Source organism: Zalophus californianus, chromosome 2 (genome assembly GCF_009762305.2).
Source record: "Zalophus californianus isolate mZalCal1 chromosome 2, mZalCal1.pri.v2, whole genome shotgun sequence".
Lineage (NCBI taxonomy): Eukaryota > Metazoa > Chordata > Mammalia > Carnivora > Otariidae > Zalophus > Zalophus californianus.
The window spans coordinates 70,832,664-70,860,565 of NC_045596.1; the positions used below are offsets into that span (position 1 = coordinate 70,832,664).

General features: G+C 38.5%; 1 protein-coding gene across 7 annotated transcripts in view; it reads right to left on the bottom strand.

Annotated features, from left to right (window-relative positions):
* Positions 1-8,419: 8,419 nt before the first annotated feature.
* SPARCL1 (SPARC like 1) overlaps positions 8,420-27,902 on the bottom strand; it is a 46,122-nt gene continuing 26,639 nt past the window's right edge. For 6 of the 7 annotated variants that reach the window (XM_027597937.2, XM_027597935.2, XM_027597933.2 and 3 more), the window contains 9 exons: positions 25,237-25,410; positions 23,242-24,237; positions 21,655-21,727; positions 20,768-20,886; positions 20,178-20,298; positions 18,361-18,497; positions 15,879-16,027; positions 15,113-15,261; positions 8,420-8,875 (listed from right to left, as the gene is read on the bottom strand). In XM_027597937.2, coding sequence (XP_027453738.1) covers positions 8,847-8,875; positions 15,113-15,261; positions 15,879-16,027; positions 18,361-18,497; positions 20,178-20,298; positions 20,768-20,886; positions 21,655-21,727; positions 23,242-24,237; positions 25,237-25,410 — 1,947 coding nt within the window. In that variant the 3' untranslated portion in view covers positions 8,420-8,846. The remainder of the gene's footprint in view (positions 8,876-15,112; positions 15,262-15,878; positions 16,028-18,360; positions 18,498-20,177; positions 20,299-20,767; positions 20,887-21,654; positions 21,728-23,241; positions 24,238-25,236; positions 25,411-27,902) is intronic. The other variant, XM_027597938.2, reaches the window with a different exon arrangement.

The following is a 27,902-nucleotide window of genomic DNA, read 5'->3' on the forward strand; positions in this document are numbered from 1 at the left end:
AAGGAGATCTCCTTAGAATAAATATATGTATCTGTTGTGAGGTTTGTCTTGATTTCAGAAAATGTTAAGTATGAAAAGTATGTTTTTAGAGGAAATGGAATTTTTTATTGTTTTCTTTTATAAGTCCACTCAAGTATTTCTCCTGAGTTTTCATAAACTAAGATCCTGACTAACTTACTGTATAAATAAAGGGCCTCATTAAAAAGTTGAATTCATGCATTTCAGTTAAAAAAGTATTATCTATTGGAATTTAGATTTGATAATTTTTAATGTATTATGTGTTTATACTAATGCCTTGTTAGTGAAGAAATAATCAAGTCTATTTCATTTCTCCTAAAGCAATTTATTCTCTAAGTCTTTCAACTCTTCACTTTCACCCTCATCAGTGATGGAAGAAGTTGTTTTGTCAATTTATAGTTTGGATGAATTCAATAGTGAATGTAGAACTGTCCACGTGCATTGAGATTGTTTTTTGGCTTTGAATTTAACAGCTGTGCTTTATTTTGTTTCCAAATGAATTAGACTAATAAAGATAGTAATTTTCGGGGTGCCTGGTGGCTCAGTTGTTAAGCGTCTGCCTTCGGCTCAGGCCATGATCCCAGGGTCCTGGGATCGATCCCCACATTGGGCTCCCTGCTCAGCGGGAAGCCTGCTTCTCCCTCTCCCACTCCCCCTGCTTGTGTTCCCTCTCTCGCTGTGTCTCTCTGTCAAATAAATAAATAAAATCTTTAAAAAAAAGCATAAAGATAGTAATTTTCATGATGAACTGGCTTATCTTATATAAGGAGTTCCATGTAACATTTTTATGAACTTTATACATTAAGAGGGCAGATATATTTACCATTATAAGATCATTAAGTGTCAGGACCTAGAATAAAACGTAATAAAATAAGGAGTTGTAATTCAGCCTTTTGTCTATCTTGTCTGTTATACATTTTATATTAGCTTGATTAATGAAAACATGCTTTTTAGAATTCTTACATTTCTAAAATTATGTCATTAAGAATCATATTCACTAATATTTTAAGTAACTCCCCTTTCCTTCCCCTGCAAACCTACTATCTCTGGAAGCATATAGTCCACATTTTCTTTTGTGGTTTCCAAACACAGCAGGGACTTTTTGAAAAGGTCATTAAACTTATGCCTCCTAGGTTGGAAAAAGACTATATTTTAGGATCACTTCTTTATGAAAGAAAACCTTAATAATGTCATTTCCTATCATTGTAATACGAGTATCATTAAAAAATTTAGTTTTAATATGCTATAAAATACACAACTTATTTTTTGGTTTGTGACTCAATCTCATCACATGTAATTGTCCTCCCATTCAGCAAAATCCTGTCAAAAGTGAAATTTAAATAATCCTTTTATAACATGACCATAATCTTAAATCCAGTTCAAAGGATTCCATTTCAGTAAGAATGCATTTTTCTCTCATTAATGGCAGATATAAACATAAGATTTTAGAGGTAAAATGGACTTTATAAGTCATTTTCATTGTTTTATGATCTAGAAGAAAGACTCAAAGAAATTCAAGATCACTCCAAAGTATGAAATGGCAGAGTTTGCATCCCCAGATTATTTGACTTCAAATGCTTTTTCTACTAGTTTCCTGGGTTCCTTCCACACGATCAAGGAAAGTTTCAGGTCTTAGGTAGTTCAGTTTGCAAGGGTATGTGAGATTTGTACATTAAATGACTCAAACCAGATAAAATACCAATAACTGAAAGTCCAAAAGAGAATGATGACTATTAATCCTTGGTATCAGGTTTCTCTCCAATTAAATCTAAAGAATTTTCAAGTTTTTGTTTTGTATTCATTTAAATACTTTAAGGAAATTTTAAGTATACTTACCTGATTTGGATCAAAAGGAAAAGGAAAAGGAATTGGAATCTACAAAAAAAGAGAGGGCAAAAGTGAATTGTGAATAAAACAAAATTTTGTTTTAGCTTTTTTTCTCATTAACTCATTCATCCATCCATCCTCCATCCAGTACTTATTGAGCAATTATATGCTCTCAAGGAGCCCACTTTCTACTTGGTGGAGCTTAGGTTCTAAGGGATTTTAAATTATTTTTTTCTCTCTAGAGGTATGCTTTTTTTTTTTTGGCTTAATTAGTCAAATAGAAAGCCAAGGAATCTGTCTTACGTGCTTGATAGTTCTTGCGAATCTGCCAGTTTCTCTATAGTAGTTGATTCTTTGATTTTAATACTACTCTGCCATCTGGTGGAAGGAAGTTTCCATTTCAAATACTAGTGATTTCTTTGTTGCCACACGGATTTACATAAGATGTTAACAGAGAAACTTAAATCTTACTGAATTTCAGCCAAAAAACGAAAAGGGAAACAATGCTCTAGTCTTGACTAGAACCAAAATTAGCAATTAATTAGCAATTAATGATAAATGCAAGTACTTAGAAATTCAGGATATGTGAAAATATTAAAGGGAAAGACTGTTCCATTGAGGAGTGTAACTTCAGTGACAAATTTCCAAAAGCCTACTTAAAGTTGTGAAATAAACAATTTGAAATTAAATACAAGCAAAAAGGTGTTTATTACATTTAGATATAAAACAAAAATCATACAAAACCATGTTTGTTTTCAAAGTAGGTGGTAGACAAGAAGTTAAGCAAGATTATATTTTAAAATGTGTGTGAACTTTTCAAAATATCATTGCTTAAATACCATCCAAATTTAACATATCTCCAGTCTGTGTTACAGCCTCATTATACTGATCATTCGCCCAAATTGTCCTGTCGTTCTCAGGTCTGTCCCACACACTTGCAGTTCCCTCTGCTGCAGCGCCCCACCCACTCCTCAGCCCTTGTCACCTGGCTCGGCTCACGTCTCCTCTGTGAGTGAAGTCTTTGATCCACGGCCCAAATCAACTTTGTATTTACATCTAGAAGCACTTAACTTATATTTTTACATTTACAAATTTCTCTCTCATCCGATTGTGAACTTATCTCATAGTTTTTGTATTTCCAGCCCTCACTAGAGACCCTACCATGCAGTAGACACTCAGTAAATATTAATCGAATGAATGTTATCTGTCTGTATGAGTGTAAGTATTACATAGAGTGTGAAGGAAATTCTATTATGTATTTAGCACTCTTCTGGCCTTTATTTAAAAATGTTACAAGAATCTAGATACTAGACATTGGAGAGGAACTAACAGGAAGAGTAAAATAATTACATTGTTTCACCTGTGAGAAAAAGTTACAGAGAGCTGGAAAAAAAATTAAAAGCAGCAAGATGATTTAGAAAAAGGTATTGGGGCGCCTGGGTGGCTCACTCGTTAAGCGTCTGCCTTCGGCTCAGGTCATGATCCCAGGGTCCTGGGATCGAGCCCCACATCGGGCTCCCTGCTCGGCGGGAAGCCTGCTTCTCCCTCTCCCACTCCCGCTGCTTGTGCTCCTGCTCTAGCTGTGTCTCTCTCTGTCAAACAAATAAATAAATCCTTTAAAATAAAAAAATATATATATCTTTACGGTTATCTTTAAAAAAAAGAAAAGAAAAAGGTATTGAAAGAGGTTAGTATTTTCTTCATGAAGAGCAACTAGGCTCACCACAAAGGAATTCAGTATGAACACCTTTTTGATGGCAATTGGAAGAAGTCACTAATTATTCAGAGGGGGAAATCCTCGGGCCCCTCGTCACATTCCACCACAGGCTATGTGGGGCGGGGGTGTGAGGAGCTGATGCCTGGCAACATCTTAAAGCCTCATATTTGGGTATGAAAATCTGGGAAATGTAATAACCATCATCTAAGTAATACATATGTTTTGTAATTTGAGATTCCTCAAACCCATGTTTACCAAGGGCAGTTGGGGAGGCCGAGGTGGGGGAAACAGGATCTGGGGAAAAAATGGTGGTCCTGGTGGTGGGTAAAAGCCAAATCTCTGTAAAAAGAAACATGATGTCAGTCATTTCAGACAACTGTAAACTTTAAAAATGATGAACACGGTATTAGAAAATACAATGAGAAGTTTACCTGTTCACTGGTACTTCCTTCAAATTGTTCAAGCTTGTAAAACAACAACAACAAGGTGAAGCAACATATGACAATACAGTATTTGTTACAAAGAGATTTTATGAGAATAGGTAACAGGCCACTATTCTACACCTTCACTTCTTTTTTCTCTTTTTAAAGATTTTATTTATTTATTTGACAGAGAGAGACACAGCGAGAGAGGGAACAGAAGCAGGGGGAGTGGGAGAGGGAGAAGCAGGCTTCCCGCCGAGCAGGGAGCCTGATGTGGGGGCTTGATGTGGGAGCCCGATGCGGGGCTCCATCCCAGGACCCTGGGATCACGACCTGAGCTGAAGGCAGACACTTAACGACTGAGCCACCCAGGTGCCCCTGCACCTTCACTTCTGAAATGAAAAGTGGTTGCCTATCTAATGGGGAAAGATCGAATTAATTTTGTCCAGTAATTTGGAAGGTGTACTTTTTGCCTTTAAACTTACTTCGGAATAATGTTTTCATTTACATTTCTTAAGAGTAATTACATGTTGCATGCCTCTTTATCTTCGAATCAACAGTGTTCTCAATTTAGTTCTCAGTGTTTAGAAGTTCAAAGTGAAGGGAGTATAGTACTGTAGATTTAAATTTTGTATCCCCAAATACAAATTTTGAAAGCTCCCTCACTTTGAAAGCTCCTTGGTTACAAAACATGCAAGAAAGAGGATTTCTTGTCTCCTGGGTGTCCTACTTAATCAGACTGTAGCTGATACAGCTGACACTCCTGGATCTCATTGGTATAGATGCGGAAGGCATGGCTATAGTCAAGGTGAGACGGACTGGGGTAAAGATATCATAAATGAAACTCAATTCAAACTGCATACTTAAGACTTAGGTCACTATGGAATAGGAGTTCCATCTTGCTAAATTTACTTGAGAGCTTCCTATTTTCCAGTCAGGACTCTTATGTGCTTCAGATGTATTTTTGTTATCTTTGCACTACTCAGGTCATTCTTATGACTCATTTTACAGACTGGGAAGCCATGGGTCAGTTCCTTGCTCAAGGTCACCCAGTTAGCAGATGGCACGTGGGACTGAGATTTGTCCTGGGAAGACCACTGGGTGAGGACAAATGATAAATTCCTGAGTCTACAACTTTCCTGGACTCTACCTTTCTCTTTTGTGAAATGAAAAGATACAGGAAAGTCTTCCTAGCCCAGAAATACTGTCTCCAGAATGGAAATGGAGTGGACAATGGAGGACGTGTACTCACAGGGATGGGCAGAGCAGTGGCAATGCTCAAAAGGCCAGCCAAGATGAGAAATTGCATTCTGAAGGAAGAGTCTGGAATTGAAGGGTTAGAAGATCATTTTTAGTTTTTTCTGAGTCCTATTTCTGTTGTAAATAGGTTGTTTACTTAGAGCTGTCGAAATAGTGGTCAAGCTAAATTCTGCCTCCAGATTTAGGTTTTCTAAGCCTAGAACAGTGCTTTAAAAAAACTTTGAATGCCTTCAGACAAGACATACATTCTTGGGCTCATAACATTGCATACAATTCCTACTCTTCCTTATAATCTCACAGTTTAACCTATACCTGTTTGGTCCCTGAAGTTATTTGAATTTGTGACCTCTACCCACCAATCTTTAAACACCAGTGTTGCATCATACTTCGTATTGGGGACATATCACCACTGGCTCAAATGAGACTTTTTTTTTTATTTGAGATAGAACGAGCAGTGGGGAGGGAGGGAGAGAGGGAGAGAAAGAGAGAGAGAGAGAGAGAAGCAGATTTCCCACTGAGCAGAAAGCCCAATGCAGGGCTCGAACCCAGGACCCTGGGATCATGACCTGTGTCAAAGGCAGATGCTTAATCCAGGTACCCCTCCAATGAGATTTCTTATATAATATGCACATAAATCCACCGCAAGCTTCTACCCACATGAGACTTACTAGACCTTCACATAGTCTGGATGCTGTTACTGACAATTATAATTTCTCAAGAAGAAAATGATAGGGGAAAAGTCTTGTAAGGCACAGTGGGTTGGTAGAGAATAGCACAATACAAGTAAATATGAGTAAATTCAAAAAAGGAAATCAGTGTGGTCTTTACTGGCCATCAGATTCTGAAAGCAAGCATTTTTACAGTCTTAAATCACATTTAATTCAAATTAACTTACCATGTGGGTTTCAAACCAAACCACTGTACTCTGGAATTGAATTTTGAAAGAAAAATCAAATTCATCACATTCTTCTTTTTTTTTTTTTAAAGATTTTATTTATTTGAGGGAGAGAGAATGAGAGAGAGAGAAAGCACATGGGGGGGGGGAGGGTCAGAGGAAGAAGCAGACTCCCTGCCAAGCAGGGAGCCCGATGCGGGACTCGCTGCAGGGACTCCAGGATCATGACCTGAGCCGAAGGCAGTCGCCCAACCAACTGAGCCACCCAGGCGCCCTAGATTCATCACATTCTTAATAAGACTTGTCACCAGCATCTGAAGCAAGGTATAATCTCTTTATAAAAGCCACTCTTCAACTATTTTATATATATTTTAAACTCAACTATGACTTATCCTCATGCTATTTTACTTTGCCTGAATTAGGCAACTTATCTACCTTTCTCTTCTTTTTCAAGTTGCTCCTTTGGACTTTTCTTCCTTCAGGATCTAAACCCCTGAATTTTCTTCTTTGATAAGTGGGCTTGCTAGAAATCATAAATTACCCAACGTGAGAAAATTTTACCTTCTTTTACCTAATGCAATAGCATCAGCCCAGAATATACCATATTACCTTTGCTTCAAATGGCCCTCGGAGCAAAGAAGTCAAGGAGCAGTGTGATCTTCTAGAATCTGCACACCCATCTAGTATTTAAGACATATTACTAATGCCTTTATGGTCATGGGCAATATGAGTCACAAGATTTAAAGCTAAACTGAATAAATGGTTTCAGACTAGAAGTCCAACTTTTCTAAAGTAGCTCACACAGAGATAGGGCTTAAAGACTGATGACTGAGAAAATAACTTCATCTCCTTGATCGGGATTAGAGCAATGTCTTTATTACAAACAAACCACAATTAAAAATTGTGACTACCAAGAATATTAAAGTACATCTACAATACATCATCTAGGGCAGCAATACACGAGGGAGACTTAGTGGACAGAAAATTTAAGGTTCTAAAATTTTCTATTATTAAATAATATTTATCATTCCAAAATGAACTTATTTTCAAATAAAACATTTTAATAAACAGGTAGTGTCTTTATAACTAAAATCACTTTTCACTATTCTAAAACATTTAAAGTGGTATTTTAGTTCTAATTAATACCTCCAAATATAATTTCACTGTTCCTAACAAATTCATAAATTTATAACTAATTAGTTAAGACTTCTCATGACATTTCTTTGCAGCTATAAATAAAAACATTCTGAATTTTGGAATAATTTCTAAAATTATTTCCCTAGATGGAAAAAATTATATATAATACTTAGATTTTGATTATTCAAATTGAATTTAATTATTTAAAAATGACTGGTGTGATATGGTCTGGTTAAGAAGTGACTCACAGAGCTAAGAAAATAGGTAATACAATTTTGAAGTTAATCAGAGAAAATTATTCTGATAAAAAGCAAACTTTTCCATAAGTTCCTTCAGATGAAATTCTTTGGGGCACATTCTCTCAGTCACTACAACAGACAAAGCTCTTAACCAAACAACAACACATTTTTGATTATTTAAAAAAAAAGATATTTACACTGATATCTTTCAGATAGGAAAATATGTAACAAAAACATTTTCTTTTAAATATTGTTAAGTAGAATATAGAAGGTGACAGGTTCTTTTATGCCTTAGTTCAGACCTTGGAAAAAGCTCTATTATGGTGTCTTATTATTTTTGCAATCTAGCCTTTACTGTATTAATAGTTATCAAAGAAGAAAGAGTTCAAATGAAAACACAAATTTTCTCTTATGACTGATTTCTTGCTATCAATTTACAGTAGTAATATTTATCTCTGACCACCTTGGACATTAAGACACTTCAGAGCTTTCTACTGTCTGTGTTATCTTTACATGACTTGTATTTTGAGGACATGAAATGTGTAGAAATTTCGCAAGGCCCCCTTCCCCCAACACACTTGGACAACTGCATGACAGTTAAAATTAGTTGTACTGAGGAGTGTACAGTCATCCATATATTAAATTGAATTTAGTAAAAAGCACTTGAATTTATTTATTTTTTCTGTTTAAATTTACATTATGACAAAGGACATTAATAAGTATCTACTATTTAGCAACTGAATATTTGTTTCCCATAGGAAACATCTCCCCCGACCACACTCACACTTTTTTTTCTTTTTAAAAGTGGTAGGATCTAGGAAGCACAATTATAATTTGATTTGAAGTGTTAGTCCTGAGTTGGTCTTTCACATACAGTTGTTTAAATAAATGACTGGAAATAAGCTTGAGTAAGCATTTAGATTTTTATTAGGATGTTAAGATACTGAAAATAATACACATTAACAACAAAAGAGCATTATTCCATTTTCTTGAAGTGTACATGATATTATGAACAAAATGATTGTAGTATTTTCTTCAAGTTTTATAATTAGTATCTCATAAATGGATGCAGAGAGTGATGAGTTAAACTCCTGTTCACAAACAGTACACAGTATTTTGCATATGTTGACTTTATTTAAAATTTTATTTCTGAAGTTAATGTTAAATGCTCGGTGCATACACTGTTAGCAAGCAATTACTCTCATTGTCTTCTCAGACATGCAAACATTTTACTAAATATAAATCTACAAGTATTGTGGCTGCATATAATTTCAGGAGTGGTCAGAAACACAGGAGGATGCTGGAATGTATGAGTTCTTTCAAATCATAATTCAAAACAGGAGATTTTCATCTATGTCTTCTGTAAAAAACAAAAACAAAACACAGTTTTAGAAAATAGCCAGAGTAGTAATATAAACACATAATGTCAGAGGTGGGGGATTAGAGAAACCACTTAATAAGACTGTAGGATGGTTCTCAACCCTGGTAGGGCATCAGCATCACCTGTGAAGCTTTAAAAAGATACCATATGGTTTCACTTATATGAGGAATCTAAAAAACAAAACAAATGAACAAACAAAAAGCAGAAATAGAGAACAAACTGATGGTTGCCAGAGTGGAGGGGGTGGGGAGATGGGTAAAATGCGTGAAGGAGGGTGGGAGATATAGGCCTCCAGTTATGGAACGAATAAGTCACAGGGATTAAAAAAAAAAAAAAGATACAGTGTCAGGAATATAGTCAATGGTTTCCTAATAGCTCTGTATGGCGACAGATGGTAGCTACACTTGTGGTGAGCATAATGGTAACATATAGACTTGTTGAATCCCTATATTGCACACCTGAAACTAATGTAACATTATGTGTCAACTATATCGCAATTAAAAAAAAAAAAGATACACCCTCAGGCCATACCCCGGGCCTCCTGAATCAGAACTTCCAGAGATGGGACAATGGCATGTATACATTTAAAAAGCTCCACTGGTAGTTCTAATGTAGGGTTGAGAAGGACTAGTAGAGGCCCAGCCAAGAAAGTGTCAAATATGTTAACCTCTAAGGATTGTTAAAATATAATAGAAATAAGAAGTATAGTGCCAATTAAATCAAATTTCCAACCAAGTAATTATTATTTTTTGTGTATGCAAAAAGTTAAGAGAGTTAGAGAGTGCGGACACCAGAGTCAGGGGGCAGAGGGAGAGGGAGAGAGAATCTTAAGCAGCCCCTATGGCCAGTGCAGAGCCCAGTGCAGGGCTCTATTTCACAATCCCAAGGTCATGAACTGTGCTAAAATTGAGAGTCAAATGCTTAACAGGCTGAGCCGCCCAGGTGCCTCTCCAACCAAGTAATTATAAAAGAACTTGTTGCCACACCTATGAAAGAAGACAGCATCCTTTAGGGGATATAAGCCCACTCCTACCAGTATGGGCCACCCTCACTCACTAATTGTTGAACAAATACTTAAGCAGATAAACCTGAAGCACACTAAGCTACTACCCTGTCTGGGACACCAGGTAATTTTCCTGTCCAATGTAAGTCTCTGCCCAAGAGTAGGAAAGATTATGAACTTTGCCATATTTCTTTTAAATAATGGCTTCATTTGTAAAACGGACATTTTAGTCTCATGACTTGTAAATTTACTTATCGTTGTGTTCATACTTTTTGTTTTCTTTCTGTTGTTTAGATGAGAGATGTCCTTCCTGTTGACTTTAGGCTAATCCTCTGCCTGTGCCCAGGATGTCTCCTGACCTCAGAAATTCCTCCCTAATTTTCATCTTTTGCTTTTCTTTCTTATATCTTCCACCTTTCTTTCCTCACTGGGCCCTTCCTATTAGCATTTAAATATGCTGCATACCCAGCCTTGAGAACAGTGCTTGGCACTATGTGGACCATCAGTAAACATCTGTTGAATGAATGAATGAGTCAGTGTTCAAGCTTATTTTATTCCCAGAAATGCTTCCTTCAACTTTATAGCCAGCCCTCTTTAGCTCTGTCCTGCCTTCAAACAGCCAGTCTTTACCATATCTCATCTATTTCTCAGTCTATACAATCTGGCTTCCATCTCTACCATTCCACCAAAATTGCTCTTACTAAGGCCACTCAGGGTATACTTAGTTCTATGTAAAAGGAATGTTCTTAGTCTTTTATTTTGACATCTCAGCAGCATTTGGCACTGTGATCTCTTCCTCCTCTTTGAACACCTCCTTTGACGAGGCACTATCCTGTTTTCTTCCTTCCTTTCAAGAGACTTTTCGTTCTTCTTCGTGAAGTCCTTCTTCCTCCTCTATTATCCAGATATTGTTTTTCCTTGGTGTTCAACCCTAGAGCCTTTTCCATGTAACTGAACACATTTTTCTAAGTAATTCCCTTTTATGGTGCTGATTACTTTTTGTATGCTCATAATCCTCATGTACTTAAATTCCAAATGCTGTCTTGAAAAGCTGACCCATGTATTCATCTATCAACTGTACATTGTCTCCCATGTACCTAAAAGTTCAACGTGTCATAAATGGAAGTTAAAATCTTCCCCAAATCTGCTTCTGTTCTTGTGTTTTCTATCTCCGTGCCTCTGTTTACCTGCCTGGCCTGAGCGGGGAACCTGGGTTTCATACTTCTCTTTCTCTCAATCCCTCTGTCTGCTCCCTGCCCCCACATATTTCCTAGGAAACAGTGTCTTATTATTTCTATACATCTTGAATATGTCTATATTCTTTTTTTTTTAAAGATTTATTTATTTATTTTGAGAGAGTGAGAAAGAGAGAGAGAGAGCACATGAAAGGAAGGAGGGCCAGAGGGAGAAGCAGGTTCCTCGCTGAGCAGGGAGCCTGATGCAGGACTCGATCCCGGGACTCCAGGATCATGACCTGAGCCGAAGGCAGTCGCTTAACCAACTGAGCCACCCAGGCGCCCGAATATGTCTATATTCTTGAATATGTCTTGAATAGTATATTTTTAAATATATCTTGAACAGTTTTCCTTGTCTTTTTCCCTACTGTAACTGCCCTAGTTCAAATTCTCATCAACTACGCCTGAACTTACCACACATCCTCTCAACTCTTCTCGGGCTTCTCCACAATGTAACCAAAAGAATCTTTCTTAAATACAAATCTAGTGAAATCACTCCCTTGTTTAAAACACTTTCATGATCCTTCATTCCTCTTACGATAATGTCTGTAATTGGTTTAGTAGAACCTGCATGATCTGACTCGTTTGCTCTGTTGGTCTCACTTGGCAGGTTCTTCTGAAGATTAACGTGGATACATGGTATGTCATGGGCACTAAATAAATAAGACTCCTCCACCTTTTAATTAAACCTCATTTTTACACATAAGGAAAATGAGACTTGCTGAGGTTAAGCGGTATGCCCTAACTCACATAGCTAGTTAATGACAGAGCTGGAATATTTGAGCACATCTAGCTCAGATAAAAGTCAGTTAAAATTCAGGAAAACACTGGCTAAGATTTATCTTGTCCTTCTGTGGATTTCTTAGCCATGAGGGAAGGAAGAGCATACTTAAAAATATTTTGTTTTGTTTTTTCCCTAGCTACATCCCAAAGCAGTAACTTGTTTACTTATTCTGACTGAATACTAAATATCTGCTTTATTGGTTTACTATGTGATAATTCTTTCCCTTCTTCAAAATAACGTAATCATGGCCAAACCACAGTGAACAAACAAGGTCATTAGGAGCTTTTCGAGTCACTGAACTCTAAGCCCTTCCTGCTCCTCCCAGACAACCGCCCAGTACAGAGCCTGAGACTACATGCTGAAGAGTTGCCAGAAGTTTTAGAACAGTGAAGCACAACTGGTTTCCTTAAATAAATGGACTCCGTTCCAATTTGATCACTCCATTGAAATTAAATGCCATGTAAAAGGACATACATAAATATGTCCTATCCCAGCTAAGTTTCCCCCTTCTTGACAATGGTGGGGTGGAGGGAGTGGGGTGGCTGTACTTGGGTATATTTTGTCCTTTTTTTTAAATTTAAACTCAGTTAGCTAACATATAGTACATCATTATTTTCAGATGTAGAGTTCAGTAATTCATCAGTTGCATATAACACCCAGTGTTCATCACATCACGTGCCCTCCTTAATGCCTGTCACCCAGTTACCCCATCCCCCCACCCACCTCCCCTCCAGCAACCCTCAGTTTGTTTTTTAGAGTTTAGAGTCTCTCATGGTTCATCTCCCTCTGTGATTTCTTCCCATTCAGTTTTCCCTCCCTTTCCCTATGATCCTCTACACTGTTTTTATATTCCACATATGAATGGAACCATATGATAATTGTCTTTCTCTGATTGACTTATTTCTCTCAGCCTAATACCCTCCAGTTCCATCACGGCTATGTAAATGGTTAGATTTCATCCTTTCTGATGGCTGAGTAATATTCCATTTTGTGTGTGTGTGTGTGTGTGTGTGTGTGTGTGTGTGTGTGTGTGTGTGTGTGTATACCACATCTTCTTTATCCATTCATCTGTTGATGGACATCCAGGCTCTTTCCACAGTTGCTATAAACATTGGTGCTGGACATTGCTGCTATAATCACTGGGGTGCAGGTGCCCCTTCAAATCACTACATTTGTATCTTTGTGGTAAATACCTAGTGGTGCAAATGCTGTGTCATAGGGTAGCTCTATTTTTAGCTTCTTGAGGAACCTCTATACTGTTTTCCAGTGTGGCTGTATGAAAAGCCCACAGCCAACACCATTCTCAATGGGGGAAAACTGAGAGCTTTTCCCCTAGGATCAGGAACACGACAGGGATGCCCACTCTCACTACTGTTGTTCAACATAGTACTAGCCTCAGCAATCAGACAACAAAAAAAATAAAAAGCATCCAAATTGGCAAAGTAGAAGTCAAACTCTCGCTCTTCACAGATGACATGATACTTTATGTGGAAAACCCAAAGACTCCACCCAAAAATTGCTAGATCTCAAACTTTGTCCTTTTTAACATGGGAATTAGAAAAGACAGTTTTAGCCATTTTTAGGAGGATATTTGAATTTATAAGTAATGTGCTTATAGAATAGATGTTAGAAAGGAAATTGGTATTCTTTATGCAGGTCTCTGTCTTAATAGTTTGTTAACTTCCTATCAATGCTAAAAGGGTATAAACAGTATGTTACAGCCAGCCTCCAAGAGCTCCTCCCACATTACAGTAGGGCTGTCTGTCTGACCAACAGAATATGGCAGAAGTAATGTATGTCACTTCTGTGATTAGGTTATAAAAGACATTATAGCTTCAGTCTTAGATTCTCTCACTATTTTCTCTCTGATCACTCACTCTGGAGGAAACCAGATGCTGTGCTGTGAGCAATCCCATGGAGAGGACCACATGGTGAGGAAATGAAGCCTCCTAACAGTAACCATGTGGGTGAGCTTAGAGCAGAACCCAAGCCAGAACCATCCAGGTAAACTACTCTTAGATTCCTGATCTTGGAAACTGTGAGATTTTAAGCTTCTAAGCTTTAGAGTTATTGGTTATACAGCATTAGGCAACCAATACACAGCACTCAGTGCTTACAGAAATACACATTCTTTGCTCATTACAGTTGTGCTTATTTCACAGAATAATATTGCAGAGGAAAAGAGCTAATCTTTTCTGCTTACCTATTTATCAATAAGTAAGTAAATCTTCTGACTCTCTGCTCTTTCTCTTTAATTTCAAGGCATTCTACATACCATGAAGAATATTTTTTAAATGAAGGTCACACAAGTTACCTCTTTTTGGGAAATTCTGACCTTTGATGAACCTACTTTTCTTTATTGAGTGGCTGTACATTCATCCTACTTGTATGTTGTGAACATACATATAAAACCTCTGCTTTAGAGATTTGATGTTTACTGTTGATTTACATTGTACAATCAGTTCTGATTCTTCATTTTTTGAACATCTTTCCGATCTTGATTATTAAAAACATGCTTGCTCATAAAAATCAGCTTTAACTTAGGGAAATAAAAGGAAGTACATTAAGACATAACCTAGCAAAACAAATGTCTAAATTCCTCCATTACAGGAGTAAAGAAAGAACCCTTGATTATTATTACTATTATTATTATTATTATTATTGTCATTGAAGATGCAGTCATGGATTAAAGGCATAATATCTGGATACAACTTGTGATATGAGGCCCAATCTTCAGTGCATCTGTAATGAATTCTAAGATTTTTCTGACATCTCCCACTGGCAGAATGAGACCTGCTGTTTTACTCTTTACATACGATTTTTAGAAGTTTGAACCAATACCCAGGTAAAGAAAGGATATAAAATCCCTTCTTCCTCAGAAAGGTAGCCTTCTGACATTTGGCACAGCTCTGTGGATTGACATCATTTTCTTTGGCTTAGGCAACTGCTAAGACCTCAGTATAGTTATTCCCTCCATATTCCCACCTGTTACCCTTTGAAAAAAAGAGTATCGTGAGGGAAGTAGGAAATAACCTTGCCATGACAACATGTGCACTGAGGGATTTCTACCTGTGGTGCTGCCACCTTGCTGTCTTGAGGTTTCAATCTGAGGACACAGCAGGACCTCTCTAGGAGGGCTTAGGGCTCTGCTGGAGAAAAGGACACCCCTCTCCCTGGGCTGATGATGAATTTACCTTCTTTAATCCCAAAGCAGTGGCCCCACTCCTTCAGGGTGATGTGCTTATCCTTGTTGGGGTCACACTCCTGAAAGAAGCGAGTTATGCAGTGTTCCATGGGCACCAGAGATGCTCGCAAAGGAGCAAGCTCAGAATGAGTCAAGACTCTGCAATAAAGTAAATGGCAGTGTGTTAACGAGTAGCTTGTGTATCAAAGTTAACTTTTAAGATAACCAAGGCATTTTCCTTCCACAAGGTTGCTACTTATGCCAAATAAATAGTACAGTCATGAAGAACTGCAAATGAAATAAACTATTTATGGGTAAGATGGACAGCGCTTGGGATGTCACAAGGTTTCCTTCCTTGCAGGGAAGTATTCTCCCACCATCTTAGATTTATAGGGATGCCCCCACCAGCAGTTGTGTTTGTACAACCTGGCTCTTACCCGCTGACCATACCTGATTGTTCCAGGTGTAGTCACTTGACCCAAGTTGGGCCAATCAGATTATCTTGGGAATTTAGGATCACAGATGAGAAAGAATTGAAGGAGTCTCTGTTGCAGGCTGGGTCCTAACATTTAAACTTGGGAACTGTGCTGTGGCCGTATTCTGTTCTTTTCAAAGCAGTTTTGTGTTTACACACCTAACCACACTTGTTTGGCATCTCAATGTTCTAAGTCAGAGCTGGGAAACTTCCTAAATTTGTTTAGAATTATCTTTGTATAGATAACTAAGACATTATATCAGGGAGATGACCTAGTAATGGGAAGATAAAGAGTTTTTACCTGTCCATAGGGTGTTGGTCAAGTTCACCAAACTGCCAGTGCACAGGATAAACATACATGTGGTAGTTTTTCTTAAAGTCCCTTAAGAGAAGGTCAATGGAATGGTCCCCAGCCAAGAGCCTCTTTTCATCCAGGTAAATTTTCTTGACCTGGGATTAGGAAGGGAGAAAATCATGGGGGAACCAGACAAGTGAAATGGAATTATCACTTGCTAAACTGCTTAAAGAGTGATAGGGACATGACAGAGGAAAATAAGCCCAGACCATCATATGAGACCAAATGAAATATTTTCTAATCAACACTATAGACTTTCTTATTTCTAACAGAGAATAACAGCTAACATTAAAAAACAACAACAACAACCACCTGTGGTTTTCAGAAGAGATTTAAGTCTTTTGATTTTTCTTTTAACCGGGTACTATTCATCACAGTAGGAGAAGGTTTTAATGAAAGGGGCTAAGTTGACCTAAGCAAAATTATTGATAAGTTAGTAAAAAGTCTTGCTTTCCCCCCACTGGTATACTCCATTCTTAGTTCTCTGTGTACTTCTGTCCAGTGTCTGCTCACAGTCTAGCCGTGGTGTGACACCACTTGGCCACCCCCATTAATATTTCCCTGTTTTGTATGTAATGCTCTCAAGGTTTTCATGATAATGTATTAAAGAGAGAGGACAGAAATTATTTCTGGGCAATTTATATAAAACTCTCAGCTTGTGATGTTACTCATGAACTAACTGGAAGCAATTAGAACAGGGCGCCTGGGTGGCTCAGTTGGTTAAGCAACTGCCTTTGGCTCAGGTCATGATCCCGGGGTCCTGGGATCGAGTCCCGCATCGGGCTCCCTGCTCAGCGGGAAGCCTGCTTCTCCCTCTCCCACTCCCCCTGCTTGTGCTCTCTCTCTCTCTCTGTGTCAAATAAATAAATAAATAAATAAATAAATAAATAAATAAATAAATAAAATCTTAAAAAAAAAAAAGGAAGCAGGGGCGCCTGGGTGGCTCAGTCGTTAAGCGTCTGCCTTCGGCTCAGGTCATGATCCCAAGGGTCCTGGGATCAAGCCCCACGTCGGGCTCCCTGCTCTGCAGGGAGCCTGCTTCTCCCTCTCCCACTCCCCCTGCTTGTGTTCCCTCTCTCGCTGTGTCTCTCTCTGTCAAATAAATAAATAAATTTTTTTAAAAAAATAATAAATTAAAAAAAAAAAAGGAAGCAAGTAGAACAGAACTTCTACTCATTCCCATGGCCATATTCACCAACCCCCCTCCTTGTTAGCCTGGATGAACTTCCTATGCTCTGAATATAAGCCCAACCCTTCACTGGTGCTCAGGAGCCCACTACTTTTCATCTCTTCAAGAACACCCTATGGCAGTTGGGCACCTTTTCTGCCCCTCATTAGTTTTTCCTTCTTTACTGGGTTACTACCAGAGGCATACAAACATCCTCTACCATCTCCCACTGGTAGATGGGACTCCTGAACTCACATTTCCCTCCAGTTGCCACCCATCTCACTTTTCATCTTTATAGCAAAATGCTGTGAAAATATTGCCTGTACTTGATGCTTCCACATCCTTCCTCCTATTCTTCTGAACCCTGTCCACTCAGGCTTTTCTCCTCTGCATTCTGCAGAAACAGCTTCTGTCAAGATCAGCTCTGTGACCACCACGTGCCAAATCAGTGGCCACGTCAGTCCTCCTCTTACAACCTTTAAACAGCATTTGACACAGTTAATTCATAGCCTCCTTCTTAATTTTTTTATAGCATTCCATCTGACGTATCTTATATATATATATTTGCATATTTATTTACATGTTTATATATTTGCATGTATGCCCATATTTGCAATATTTATACACACACACACACACACATCTACACACACACACGTATTTGTTCACAGTCTCTTTGCCTAGAATGTAAGCTCATGAAGGCAGAGATTTTTGTTTGGTTCATTGCTATATCTCCAGTATGTAAATCAATTCCAGATACCTGAGATGCAATCAATAGCTATTTGATGAATGAATTATCCCTGAGAACTTCTGGAATAAATATTCTAAACTTTTAAATCTTAATATATTACTGACTTTGCAAGTAGGGGATTTCTCTTATATAATAAATCTGTCTGGCCTATGAGGGCAAAAAAATGTTTAAATTTAAATAATATGTCTGGGCCTGAACATAGAAATGCTGAATTGAGGTTCACTTTGCTCAACCAGGGCTTGCTCTAGGGTATGAGTTAAAGAGTCCTTGCTCAGGCCGCTGCCCTTTGAGTAGGAATGGGGTGGTTTGGCCGTGTCTCAAGCCTTGTGGCATGAATGGTGACCACTACTATTCTGTTAGTACCTATGAACTTACCAGGTGGGGGAAGGCAAAGTGGGCTCTTGCTGATATGCAGAGGGAGGTAGGCACCCCCTTCCCTCAACACACACATCCTTTTTGCTCAGGCCCCGTAGACAGACGCTTAGGTAGCTGACCTGTGGATAACTTACTTTATTTCTCTGCTTCTCATTTAGATATCCAGCATGTTCAGCATTCGGCTCATAAAGCTGCATGAGGATATTCTTGAGCCAGTCTCTCATCCTTAGGGGAAACTGAGTCACTTCAAAGTCTGTACAAATAGGAATAGCTATTCCAAGGGGAAAGAAAAGAGATTTAATCTTGGGTTCTACTCCTGTCCTATGGGCAAGTAGTCGTAATAGGAGCCTAACAACATCCGGTGACTGACGGCTCCCTTACTGTCCTACCCTCACAACAGTCTCTGTAACCCTGGTGGCACAACAGGACCGCCCAGGCTTTTTGGAAAACATACCAAATACTGGCTTCCATTCAGAGAAATTCTGATTTGATTGGTTTGGAGTGGAGCTTGGGCATCAGGATGTTTTAAAAGTTCCAAAGATAATTTTGATACACAGGCAGGGCTGAGAACCACTGCTCCTAGAATCAGAAAGTTGGCATGTGGAGGTGGAAGACGCAAGAACTCTTTATTAGGAGAAAAAAGACAAAAGTGGAAGTTAGATTATGCTGTGGCAACAAATAATGTTCAATCTCAGTGGCTTAAAAGAACAAAAGTGTTTTTGTTTGTTTTTTTAGTTTTATTGCGCTATAATCGACACACAGCTCTGTGTAAGTTCAGGGTGTGCAGCATAATGACTGACATCCATATTTTGTGCTAGGACTACCACAGTAAGTTTAGTTAACTGTTATCACCTCATCCAGTCACAAAAATTTTTATTTTTCCTTGCGATGAGAACTTTTAGGATCTACTCTTTGAGCAACTTTCAGATATGGCAGTGTTAACTATAGTCACTGTGTTGGGCATTGGAGTCCAATACAAGTTGGCAAGAGGGCTCTGCTCATGGCAGTCTCTCTGGGGCTCAGGATGATGAAGACACCACCGTCTCCACACAAGGTGGAGGGAGCATAAACATAAATGACCAAACACTAGCTCTTAAATACATCTGCCCAGAGCTCACACGGATGCTTTTAGCTGAAATTCCATTGAACAAAGCAACTCAGATGGCCACATTTAACATCCAGAGGGCTGAGAAGTTTAATACTCTTGTGTGTCAGGAAGGAGAGGAGAACTGGAAATATTAGTGAGCACGGCTGAAGTGGAGAATTACTTAGTGATAAGGAGATCCAAGCACAGCTGAGAGTATCTTGGTAAAAGGAAGACAATTAAGAAAACTTCTGGAAGGATAGATTGTCATAAAACTTCTGGGCAGAGACTTAACGTACATTGGAAAGAGGACAAGTAATTTAGCAAAATTCCAACGATTCGTCTCAGTTATTAAGTGGTAACATTATCATAGTGGTTTTGCAACCTGGCTGCACATTAGAGTTGTCTTGGTTACTTTAAAAACAAATGAAAAAACAATACCAAAGCCCCAACCCAGTCCAATTAAATCAGTCTCTTATAGTTAAAGCCTGGGCATTTTTCTTTTTATTTTTTTAAAGTGTCTCCTTTAGGGGTGCCTGGGTGGCTCAGTCATTAAAGTGTCTGCCTTCGGCTCAGGTCATGGTCCCAGGGTCCTGGGATCGAGCCCCGCATCGGGCTCCCTGCTCGGCAGGAAGCCTGCTTCTCCCTCTCCCACTCCCCCTGCTTGTGTTCCCTCTCTGGCTGTCTCTCTCTCTCTGTCAAATAAATAAGATCTTTAAAAAAATAAAAAATAAAAAAATAAAGTCTCTCCTTTAGTGAGCATCCTAGGTTCAGAACTACATTAGCCTTTTTCCGTTATATTACTCAGATATGCAGAGAATCACCCCAAATCCTCTCAGCAACAGTGGAATAGTGGAGGAATCTTACATTTGCAGGCTCCAAAATAATCCAGCTGCAGTTGGTGCCCTTTTTTGGTTCCCTCCAGTTTACACTTGGTAGCAAACAGGTGACAGGAGCTGGCATAGGTCTGATTGTCAGTGCCACAAACCTAGGACAGACCAGCGTGAGAAAAAGCTCATGTTTCTGAGTGTACATCGGGGAAAGACCCTGCTCCTTAAAGCGTGTAGACTGACCAACTGTGCCAATGATGTGGTCAGGTAAGTGAAGTTATTAAAGTGATAACTGTCCCATTTGGTAAAAAAAGGAAAAATCAATTAAATTTGGTGGTGACGACAATTTAGCTCTAGATAAGCTCAGTAGAACGCAGACTACAGATGTTCCAAGGATACAGTGAATTTTAAAATGAGTTCCGAAGATCAATGCCATTATTGCCTTTTTAGGGCACAGGGGAAATTCCTTGTTTTTGCTGGATTTTTTCCTATTCAATATTATTTCAAGTGTTAGATGATAACCTGCACATTTGCCTTTTTTTTTTTAACCAAATATTTCAATTGCAAACCACTTTCATTTGAATCACTATTTGGGGCCCATTGGAGACCCTTTTGTAGAACACTTACTTGGTCAAGGAGTTTTGTAGGAGGACAAGTCACTGAATCTTGGCAAACACAGTGGGGTTTTCCCTGTTGGTCAGCCTTACAGATGTGTCCTCTTTTACACTGGAAGTTCATGCAAGAATCTAACAGAAAAGTTTGGACAGGAACATAAGCAAAGCTGAACTGAGTATGCAACCTCAAATTCATCCAGATAATTAGCTCCATTTGCATTAATGAGGGAAAATTTGGGAAAATATTAGAAACCATTTTAATGGACATGTTAATGTTCAGATGGGACCCTCCGGCCTCAGACTGTTTTACACAATCGTTTAGATTTTCTGTGCAGCTTGAATTGGGAATTAAAAAAGAACAACAACAAAAAACAAACAAAAATTAAAAAGAACAAATAGCTCTTCTTGGCCTGCCTACAATGGCCATAGTCTGGAGTCTATAATTCAAAGATGTCCAAGTTGGTTAGAAGTTAAATAAGCCATAAAATTTTTATTGTGTTGAAATTAAAAATGTTTGTGATAGGGGTATGCAATTGGGAATTAGGTCTGAATTAAATACGGGGGGGGGATCTAAATTCACTAGTAAGTTACGGATTTGAGATTAAATAAGGCAGAATTAATTCTTCTTCTCAGAAGCAAAGGATTTAGGACAAAAGAAGAGCCTAGCTTTCATACTGGTATTACAACAAGACTTCCATTTTGTAAACATATTTGCCCATAGTTGTATATCAAATGTGTGCAAGAGAATGTCAACAACTTATGAGAACACTTCCTTGGGGAAGATTTCGGAGACGAAATTTCTGTGAAGCAGTGACAAATGATGGACTGGGGAGAGCCTCACGTAACAATTCCATTTCTTCCTTGATACCGTCAAAAGCCACTTGCTTAGCCTGTACTCACCAATACCGTGCACCATTCTGTTGTCTTCATACGAACTTTCATCTTCTTTTGGTGAGCTCTCTGTTTTCTTGGCCTTTATAATAACAAGGGAAGAAGCTGAAGTCTATTTAGGGGAAATCCATTACATAATTTGTATTTCTACTGCATACCTTCACAAAGCTTTTCATACCCAAATCATTTCAGATCTCAAAAAGACACCAGCCGTAATTGTGGAAATAGACAGTAACCCTTTGAGAAGGGGAGCCATTTGTATCTTCAACTGGATTCAGTGCTATATCTCTGGAGATTACTCAATCAAAGTTGGAACTAACATCAGGAGCAAAGTTGGAACCTTCCCTTTGGATTTTGGAAAACAGTAGAAATGCAGTGTTATATGATTCCATAGTTAAGACACAATTACATCAGTAATCTCTATGAAGCTGTTGATAAAGGTTTCTTACCAGGTTGTTATTTTTTTTTAAGATTTATTTATTTATTTTAAAGAGAGAGAGAACAAGTGTGGGGAAGAGGAGCAGAGGGAGAAGGAGAGAGAAACTCAAGCATACTCCACACTGGGTGTGGAGCCCTACATAGGGCTTGATCTCACAATCCTGAGATCAGGACCTGAACTGAAACAAAGAGTCGGATGCTCCGCCAATGGAGTCACCCAGATGCCCCAGGTTTCTAAAGTGTAATAAAACTCTTACCTTAAAATGGCAGCAGAGTTCTCAGAAAACAAGGTTACTATTGACTTTGGCCACCAAAAGCTGTCAAGTCCTAGTGGGTGGCTGCTGGGGTTTTGCATGAGAGCTCCAAATGATTAAACAACCAATAACAATATGCTTCTTCCTACTCCTACTCTGCTGCAGTTTTCTGATGATCATTTTGGCGTGTGTTTGCTTAATAAAGTTGTAGCTGAAGTCTTTATTCTTAATCTTTATAGTTAAATCAACAGCATTCCTGGATCTCTTACTATGTTGGAGGCATTTTGCTAGACATTGATGATTTAACTTGAATATTACATGGCATCTACTCTCAAGACATTACAGCGATAGCTGTCAGTGTCTCCCCCATCCCTCAGATCTGTCAGAGTTTATCATTCTAGTGAGCTCTAGCCACTTTCAACTGCCTGTATCTGCATCTCTGTGCCTGAAAAACCATGGCAATCTATGTGGCCTGCTCAAAGGACAGACCAAAAGTGCTGGAGAATTAACACCTCTCCTAGCAATTCTCAGTCTGTTATAAATGCCCCAGCTCCCTCACTCTCCAAATGGGGTAATTCAGAGGACTGTGCTTTACATGGCTTTAATGATGTACTTTTGATTAGCTTCCTTTCCTTCCCTGTATCACGTTCTATACCTCTTTGTTCCCTGAACTTCTCAAATAAACTGTACTAAAACCCAGGATCTACTTCTAGGGGAACCCAAATAAAACAGGCACTTTCAGCCTAGTGATGGAGAAGCAGAGGAAAATAAATAATTTTGATATATTTTAATAATGTACTGAGAGAGATAGGCATAGGAGACTGAGAGCACAGAGAAAGGTCATGGCTATGTCTTGATAAAGCTAACTGCTCTATCAGAAAAGCATTATTGTAAAGAGTCTCACCCCTTGGTATGCTCCAGGTTCACTGGTACCTACATTCCCATTCTCACGTGCTCTTTCTCTTTCTCTTTCCTCTTCATGTCTGAGGTGATAGGAGATGGACTGAGATCTTTCAGCCTCTATGAAGTCCTCACTTGGGATGAATTTGTAGTCATCACTTGCATCGTGTCTGGGGTCATCATCCCCATCATCATTAGCTCCATGATTTCTGGGCATGTTGTTACCAGATTCAGTAGGCTCCACAAACAGAGCCTCAGAAACAGACTTCTTATCTATCTCCTCATGGTTGCTGATAACTTCCGGTTTTTCTTCTTGGCTCTGCCATTCAGCATCTTGATTGTGCTTATTAATTTTTGATGCAGTTTTGTCTTCCATTTCTGCATTGGGATTATCCTCTTGTTCTTGGTTATCTGGCTCAAATTCATCTTTCTGCATCTTGCTTACTTGAGTTGGTTGATAGGACTCTTCCAAAACATCATCAGATTGGGTACTGTCTTCTTCCTCCTTGCTGTTAGAATGCTCCTTGGGAAATTCTCTCTCCCTTTCTTGGTCATCGTTGTGGGTACCAACTTCACCTGGCTCTTCTTCCCCTTCCTCTTCTCCATTGGGAATATTTGGATCCTGCTCTTGGTTTCCTTGATCACTTACATCTTGGCTATGTTCGTTGCTCCTGTTCAGCTGAGGATGTGAATCATTTATTAGTTGTTCCTGTTCTTTTTCTGTGTTTGTGATGCCTTCTTGTTGATTAGGATCTATGAAGGAACTAATATTAGGAGCAAGGAAATCAATGTTCTCTGGGAGTTTTTTCTTTTGAGGCTCACCCATAGCTTCTTTTAGGTCCAGTGTACCTTCAGATGGTATGTACTCCAAATTCTCACTGAAGTCACTTTCACTTTCCTCTTTACCCTGCAATCCGAGCTCTGGGCTGTAACCCTGGTCCTGATCTGCTGACTGGTCATGGTTTTCCTCCTTTGACTTTAGTACTGAAGATTTTTCAGCCTTAAAAGAAAGGAAGTTTACTCTTGAAACAAATGATAATGGACTATCTACATTATATTTATAATTCATAAGCCAACACTTAATATTCATTATTCTTTTTCATCACATAATATCAGGTAAATTTATATATGATGTTCTTCACATTCTATAGCTACAAGTTTAACTCGAATTCAAATTTTATGAAATGACATGATTATATAGAAACTTGGCCGAAGGTGTAAAACTCATTCTCACAGTTCTGGTGGTTGGAGACAATTGATATCATCATCATCTTTTAAAAATTAAGCTGATATACACAATGGAATATTATGCAGCCATCAAAAGGAATGAGATCTTGCCATTTGCAACGACGTGGATGGAACTGGAGGGTGTTATGCTCAGTGAAATAAGTCAATCAGAGAAAGACATGTATCATATTACCTCACTGATATGAGGAATTCTTAATCTCAGGAACAAACTGAGTGTTACTGGAGTGGTTGGGGGTGGGAAGGATGGGGTGGCTGGGTGATAGACATTGGGGAGGGTATGTGCTACAGTGAGCGCTGTGAATTGTGCAAGACTGTTGAATCACAGGTCTGTACTTCTGAAACAAATAACGCAACATATTTTAAGAAAAAAGAAAAAGAAGAAGATAGCAGGAGAGGAAGAATGAAGGAGAGTAAGTCAGAGGGGGAGACGAACCATGAGAGATGATGGACTCTGAAAAACAAACTGAGGGTTCTAGAGGGGAGGAGGGTAGGGGGATGGGTTAGCCTGGTGATGGGTATTAAGGAGGGCACGTTCTGCATGGAGCACTGGGTGTTGTGAACAAACGGTGGATCATGGAACACTACATCAAAAACAAATGATGTAATATATGGTGATTAACATAACAATTAAAAAATTAAAAAAAAATTAAGCTGAGATGAGTGAGAACGAGGTAATGTCCTTGACTATGCTTTGAAATCAATACCTTGGGAAAATTAAAAAATTGTAATAGTATAACCATGTTACTTTTACCTTATGGTTGGGATGGTCTACAGACACTGCAATTTCCTTTTCATTTTCTGCATCTTCAACCCCTAACATGGGGATTGCAGTGTTGTTAAGTGTTACCAATATTTCAGCCTGTTGGATAGAACTCAAGGGATCAGCAGTTGGTTTGGAATGATCAGACAGGAACCGTGCATTTGTCTGAAAAAATTAGAAATTGGCTCATGTTACTCATGTCTAGATGTTAACGTTTAAAATTTCTAGTTACTCTTTTATTGTCATCATTATTAGTAACAATATGCTTCATACATAATATCACTTAAAAGATACCCTCTAGCGGCGCCTGGGTGGCTCAGTCGGCTAAGCAGCTGCCTTCGGCTCGGGTCATGATCCCAAGGTCCTGGGAATGAGCCCCGCTTCGGGCTCCCTGCTCCATGGAGAGCCTGCTTCTCCCTCTCCCTCTGCCTGCCGCTCTGCCTATCTGTGCTCTATCTCTATCTCTCTGTCAAATAAATAAATAAATAAATATCTTAAAAAAAAAAAAAGACACTCTCAGAATGTTTAAGAATACAAGCAAATGTCCAGATTATAATGTTAAATGAAAACAGAGTCCCAAACATATTTAAGAAAAAGAAAAAGTTATATATGCAGAGACTGGGTGGAAATAGAGCAATAATTATTTCAATAATAGTCATCTTTGAGTTTTGGAATTATTTTCCGTGCTTTTCAAACTTTTAAAAAATATTCATACTTCATAATTTTGAGAACTGTTGTTTAGCAGAAAGTCAAAGTCAAATTAAATTAACCAAAGGATGTAACACTACATTTTCTTAAGTTAACTTTTAAGTACTCACTGATAATTAGCAGAAAAGATACAAACTTTTTGTTCAGTATTTGTTTATTTTCTTAACAGAATCAGCCTTATATCCATCAAGAAGTCTTATAATAAAAAATAATTTAATGTAGAACTAATTCAAAAGTTGTGTGAAATAGTACACTTAATTTGAGTAGAGAAGAACAGCTATGGAGTATTATTTCAACTAGGGGGATGGCTCTATTTCTAGCAAGTCTGAAGGCATCGATGAAGAGCTTGAGTAGGTTGAGCAGTGATATATAACGGAGACGTTTAACAACTGGACTTAGAGATAAGGGATCTCCCTTCAAGTCTTGACTTTGTTATTAACTATCTATCTGTCATTTGACAAATTGTGAATCCCTACCCTGTCATCTATCAAGGTACAGTGAGCAGAAATATCAAGATAAGTCTATGCATATATAATAGTTTGTGAATTATAAAAAGTTACCCAGGTGAAAAATGACTATTGCTAGCAGTGAGATCATACAGTGGTAACACTGTGAACTGTCTGATACCCTAAGCAGGTATTCACCACAAATCTTTATTAGAGAGATGCTATGGATGCTCAGATGTCAAGCAGATCTAAGCGTAAGTACAAAACTCAGATTCTATTTGCACTGACTTGTTTTTATTAGCACATTCTGTTGTACCGATTATGTAACGTGAGGAAAGACATGGGAGTACAGGATTCATTTTAGATGCTGTCTGCTTCTTGCTTCTTATCACCTTCTCAACTAAAAGGAGTAATGATATTTGAAAAAATTTCCAAAGAAGCCATTTATAAGAGGGCAAGGAGAAAGAATGGTGGCCAGTCTGGCAGGGGCATCATGGAAGGCGATGGAAGGAGGAGATTTTAGACTTATTAGTGGGGACCTGCTCCCCCTCTCTGCTCCCTTCGTCCTCTGCTCTGCCTCCCTAAGGTGGAAGAAATGCACAAAAAGCATGGCAGCTTTTCTTCTTTTAGAAATTTTCTGAAAACAAATTGTTTTATTATTATTCCCACAGCTATAACAACATAGCCTCTGGAAATTTGTGTGGAATCTCCTAACCACTTACATCTGTGGAATTCAGGCAGGTGGGAAAAATGATACAAGATTTTTAATAGGTAAACCCTATGAGAAGGGCATAAAATAAAATATTTAGCTAAATAAAATATTTAGCTTTTTAGCATCTGACTGGATCTACATAACAAATTGTCTTAAAGAGAAAACATCTAAAATGTGTCTATATGTAGATGTGTTATTCAAACATTTGGTTGAAAGACCCTTTGATGTCTGTTTACATAGTGGCAACAGCTGCAAGGGCAAAACACATTTTTTAGGAGAGAACAATGGGTCTGTGGAGGCTTCTTTCTGTGCCAAACATAATTTATCCCACTTTTGTAATTTCAGAGGACAATGTATAATTTCAGCTGGAGTAGCTCCAGCTACTTAAGCATAATCCCTAGCAGTGTTGTCATACATTCTGTTTTCTAAGAACTGCTTGGTCTGGGTGGCATGATGTTTGTCTTTGCTGACACATCTGTCAACCAAATGTTAGCCACCAGCTATCCAAAAAGCAAGGACAGAATCCTAGACATAGCGGAGAATGAGGAAGAGAAGGGATGAGAGAAATTACTTTGTCTATTTAAAGGAGATTGAGTCCTCCATTTGGCGAAAAGAAAAAAATGGCACAAATCCTTTGGTTTGATTGTAGATGATATGGATCATTTGGGAAATGATCATCCAAGCCATGGTTCCATTAACAACAACAACAACAACAAAAACTTGCACGTTATTTTAAGGCTGCTGACATGGTCTCAAATGATTCTGATTTGTGTGTGGATGATTTATTGCCG